At 36.7% G+C, this 5,076-nt stretch overlaps 1 protein-coding gene across 5 annotated transcripts in view; it reads right to left on the bottom strand.

The window, feature by feature from the left end:
• The window catches only part of BFAR (bifunctional apoptosis regulator), a 12,664-nt gene that overhangs the window by 3,348 nt on the left and 4,240 nt on the right, over positions 1-5,076 (bottom strand). For 2 of the 5 annotated variants that reach the window (XM_019472676.1, XM_009281653.2), the window contains exons 2-7: positions 4,626-4,706; positions 3,323-3,653; positions 2,283-2,484; positions 1,764-1,933; positions 967-1,111; positions 544-714 (exon numbers count right to left, since the gene is read on the bottom strand). In XM_019472676.1, the coding sequence (XP_019328221.1) occupies positions 544-714; positions 967-1,111; positions 1,764-1,933; positions 2,283-2,484; positions 3,323-3,588 (954 nt within the window). In that variant the 5' untranslated portion in view covers positions 3,589-3,653; positions 4,626-4,706. Of the gene's footprint in view, positions 1-543; positions 715-966; positions 1,112-1,763; positions 1,934-2,282; positions 2,485-3,322; positions 3,654-4,625; positions 4,707-4,873; positions 4,958-5,076 lie in introns of those variants that run through there. The other 3 variants (XM_009281652.1, XM_009281654.2, XM_009281655.2) reach the window with 3 other exon arrangements.

The following is a 5,076-nucleotide window of genomic DNA, read 5'->3' as shown; positions in this document are numbered from 1 at the left end:
GCTCTAGCGGACACAGGGGAAGCTTCTAGCAGCTCCTCACAGAAGCCACCCCTGTAGGCCGCCCCCCCTTGCCATGCAAACCCAATACACTCCAAAACTCTTTTGTTGAAAAATTGTTTTTTCGCACATTGAAAGCTGTAATTTATCTTTACCATACTTTCTGGTAGATAAAACTATAACCCAGTAATTTCCATTAGATTAGAATAAAACATCACAGACAGCCAGACCTTATAATGCCATTTGTTAAAACACAGGTATTTTCAGAGAACAGCCTTTCTATAGTCATGTGAACTTCAAAAAAACCAGTTGCACAGATTTTAAGTCTTAAAAGTCTTAAATCAATCTTATTAAAGGTAACGGTCACAACACTGGTGATCACATAAACTAAAAATCAAGGAACCACTTACTTTGTAGGACTTTTTTTTTAAAGTTGTATTGTAAAGAGATGAAACGGTGAATAATTACATCATGTGTTTTTATGCTGCTAGTCTTAAAAAGCTTATAACTAAAGCAAGTAGCGTATTTAGTATTTTGAACACTTACTAGTAGTTTTGTGACAGTATCTTCATACTTGTCTTCTTGCATAGGGCAAATTGTGTGGATGAAAGGTAGGAAAGCTTCTGCGTAATCAAACAAATATAGGTATAACAAACTGAGTCTTGGAGAACTCTTCAGTGCATACAGAAGAAAGAGTGATTTTCCTGGATTTACTGCCTGAAAAGTATCAAAGTATCAAGTTTCAAACAATGAAAAAATAAAATGAAAGGGACATGCTAGTTCTTAGATTCTTCTGACTATCATTTTTCAAAGGATCATTTTCCAAATACAACAGTTCATTAAACTGAGCAGTTTTTACAAGGGTAATTCTACTACCTTAACACTGCTCCTGGCTTTAAGAGAATTTTATTTTAAAGATATTATTTTAAAAGTATTTAATATACATGACATACTTTACACAAAGTTTACCTTATATTCCCAAAGGTTCTGTGGTGGTTTAACGCCTAAAGTTTTCACACATTCCAGTTCCGCCATAATAGCTTTTCTATGGTTACTGTTCTCTATACTGTAAGGCTCTTTCGTGAAATCCTCCTCTGTCAGTGTTAGGAGGAGTCTACAAAAGCAGAAGAATTCAGAAGGTAAGCAGTGCCTCTTCACCAAAAAGATATAACTAACAAATTAGCAATTGCATACTGAAACAATAAGCTACTGATAGAAGGTATCACCTTTTGGATTACATTCCATATCAAGTGTTCTGAATCAACTGCATCTCAGAGCCTGGGTTTTAAATATCCTTCTTTTCAAGTTTTCTCTTGCCTGCTTTCAGCATGCAAATTTATCAGCTTGTTGGCTATTATTCAACACAGTTCTTCAGTACTTCACAGATCTAGTCTGGTCTCCTGAAATCAAACCTAGAGCTCTTGGGTGGAATGCAACAATGCATATAGCGTATGCATATTTTCACAAGAAAGAAAAGGTGGGAGGGGTGGATAATACATTAGTAGAATTCTACTTTCAGTATAATTTCAGTCTGCATTGTCAGCATTTAAAAGTTCTTAGAAAATTTGCAGTTAGCTTGCTTAGTATCTACTACTAAAGTTTTCAACTACAAACATTAAAACTTCCCCTGAATTTTTTTCTTATACATCAACAGAATATTCCCACAATCTATGGAACGAAGTATGGTCATTTCACAATATACCGTCCCTAATGAAAGCTATCCAGCAGTCCAAATGATAGCTGTTCTTGACAATTAGGCCTCTCACCTTCCATTCACTTTCTCCAATAAAAATCTTTCTTTATAATGTGAAGCCCATGGGCCCAGCTGCTCTAGCCAAAGTATCACCTCCTCAGCAGTCCATTTAGCAACAGGCTTGTGGACAAGAAGATCTTCTTCAAATTCTCTGCTACTCCAGTGATATCCAAGTAGAACTACCTATAGGTAGATTTAAAAAAAAAAAGTTCATTTACCTGCAAAGCAAATACATTAATGATACAAATAAACACACATTAAGGGGCTTGACATGTAAAATCTTCCATTTTATGGACCCTAGAATATTCAGGTTATAAGAAAGTATCTTGAAGTTTTACCCAATTTGTCTAACTTCTGTTTGCTGCATATTGCAATTGTAGTTCCTGACAGACAACTCTCAATGCTACCTTATTTACTCCGCTCAGCTCAAGTATCTTCTGTGCTGGCGATATTTTTATGTGCATGTAATTTAAGTATATTTGATTGCATGCTTAATGAAGTAAATATGGAAAACCAACCAGATGAAACTTACTGCTACACAAGTTAAAGCTGTTAGAACGCCTGAGAAAAACCCTCCTCCTCGAGGATTTATTCCTCCTGTGTTCGGAACTGTAGGGATCTGGTCATTCCCATATTTTTGGAAGGTTGCTAAGCTGCGTGCTACATCACTGTTTTGCTGAATATCTTCTTTTCTTTGTTCAATGGCATCAGAAAATAGCTTTTCAATAACATCCCTAATGGGAAAAATATTTGTCATTGTACTATAACCATTGAGGCTTAACATTCAGAAAAGGGACCGATTTTTGTTTCCAGCCTCTACTAAAGACTGTCATCTTTGAAAACAAGAAAACATTAGTTATTAATACTTAGTAAAGTTAAACTTAAATCAATTACTTCCAAACAACATTTTCCTTAGCTTCTAAAGATAGAGGAAGTTAAAATATCACATTAAAAGAAGAGCCTTATTTCTTATATAAAACTAAAATTGTGTGTGCTACTGGCAAGCCTTGATTATTCAAAAATGCTAAGCAAAAGACAACATAAAAGCCTACCATCAATCCTACCATCTATTTATTAAAATATTATTAACCTAAGATAAAGTATTATTAACACAAGAACTTGTAGGTAATTCAAGACAGCAAATTGATATTTCTAGCTTTGTTCTGCAGTAAGATCACATTTCTTCCTATAAATAATTAGTATTACGGAAATAATTACACAATTATCAAAGATCATTCTAACTTAGAATTATTAGGAAATAACCAGCTGTATTAAAAGATGCAAGTGTCTCAAAACTAAAAAAGGATCCCTCCTCTCCATCCCCAAAAAAATTCAGAAGGGGGGGGAGAACCAAAACCCAAAACAAAGCCAACCGAACCACCCCTTAGTTCCATGCAGAAAAATGTGATTGAACAGTTCAGTACAAGGGCAGAACATGAAAGACTTCAGGATTTAAACATCCTTGCGACAGTTCAGATTACCAATAAACTATGAAAATCTGCAGCAAACTCAAGAAACCAGACAACTAATTTCAGTGGTTTTAGAAATCCAAAAATGACATAGTACACTCACCTGAGGAGGATGTTGACTTTGGGGAATCCTTCCCATTTTTCTCTGCATTCGGGGCATTCACTCTTCTTGGACGATACCCACCACAAAGCTAGGCAGTGTCTACAGAAACTATGCCCACAGTTAAGGGTGGTGGGATTGACCAGAATGTCGTAACAGCAGTGGCAAAGGAACTCACTAACTGATATCCGCCGACTGCTCTCAGGAGTAGCATGTGTTTCAACTTTTGCTCTCTCGGTTTCACCTTGTAAAGTCTCATCTTCTTCCATTTTCTTTTACGCCTTATGCAAACCGAAAGCTCTCTTAGATCTTCAAACCAGGTAAGGCATTACTTCTGCAAAGCAACAAGATAAACCTCATTAAGAAAAAAGTTACTATAGAAGTTTAGAATTGCAAGCAGTATAATTTATCACTGTAATTCTTTTGTTGCTCTGATGGTTTTAAACTTTTTAACTAACTTAACTCTCCTCAAAATGAAACATGATCTTCTACTTTTTCAACAACATATTCATTGCAAACTACAACCAAAACCATACTCTAGATGTAAACAGCTGGGCTCAATCTATTATTTTCTTTTCCTGTGTTATATAACACATGAAAGTGAAACAAAAAACCTCACTATGATTCAGATGACTTTTGACAGTGCCTTTAATCAAGGTTTTAGTAAAAGACACCAATCAAAAGAAGTATCATTAGAAAATACCATCAGAGAATACAAAAATAAAACACCAGTATAACGTAATGATCTAATTTACTCCACCACTATTCTTTCCAAGCATTACTAACAAAGGTCAATGCTAGATATTGCTGGGCAATGTTTAAAAAAAAAAAAAAAAATTCGATCCACAAAGTCGTATGTTTCAGAATTGTTAAGGGATTGATCTGCTTGCCATCTCAGTGGAGGACTGAACTCTGTATTAACTTTATTGGTAATTACTCTTTGCTAGTATTTCAGAAAATGCACAAATGAGAAGAGTTTAAGATTGTTCCACGCTTACCAAAAATATAAACCTATTTGCTTGATGTTCCTACTATATTCCTTCAGATGGCTGTATCTAGTTGCTTAAGAAAAACACTGATCCAGATCCCTTGCTTATCAGTCATAATATGTTAGAAGCTATCAAAAACTGTACAATTTTCTCCTCAGACACTACAAACCAAAATATGCTTATGCTCTCCACCATGTGGCTCCTGCTTACTACTAAGTTACCATCTTTCCATCCAGATCAAGCACAAAGAGGTAAGCATACAAGTTAGTAAAGAATAAAAATAAGAAAAACCCCACAAGCAGTACAGAAATACAAACCAGTAGTGCAACTAGGATCCTCAGACTGCTTACAAACATGTCTTTTCCCAGCAAAGATTGTTGGCTTTCTAAAAGACAAACCTGAAACATCACATACAAGAGGAGAAATAAAAACAAGGTTTTGCACCCAAGAACATTCTTCTAGTTTTCCTGGAAGAGAAAGGCAACAGGATTTCTGTGGGTGCAAAAATATTTCACCGCTCAGTCTCTGCACCAAGTAAGAGAAGGGTCAGAAGTAGAAAGCTTACTAGCTTCTCTCCTGCCTCCTTCCAACTTCAGCCTGCTTCCTCCCCTCTGCGCTGCTACCAAAACCGAGGCACCGACGGTTCGGGCCTGCAGCGACGTGACGGTCGTTTCCTCCCCCCCAGGCAAGCCAGGGCCCACCTCGGAGGCGTCACCAGCCCACCCCTTCCCACGCTCCCAGCAGCAGAGGGGAACCCAGCGAAACGCC

The sequence above is a fragment of the Aptenodytes forsteri genome, unplaced genomic scaffold, assembly GCF_000699145.1.
Source record: "Aptenodytes forsteri isolate BGI_AS27 unplaced genomic scaffold, ASM69914v1 Scaffold84, whole genome shotgun sequence".
Classification (NCBI taxonomy): Eukaryota; Metazoa; Chordata; class Aves; order Sphenisciformes; family Spheniscidae; genus Aptenodytes; species Aptenodytes forsteri.
Note: the sequence above shows the minus strand (reverse complement) of the source record. Positions and strands in the feature narration are given on the sequence as shown.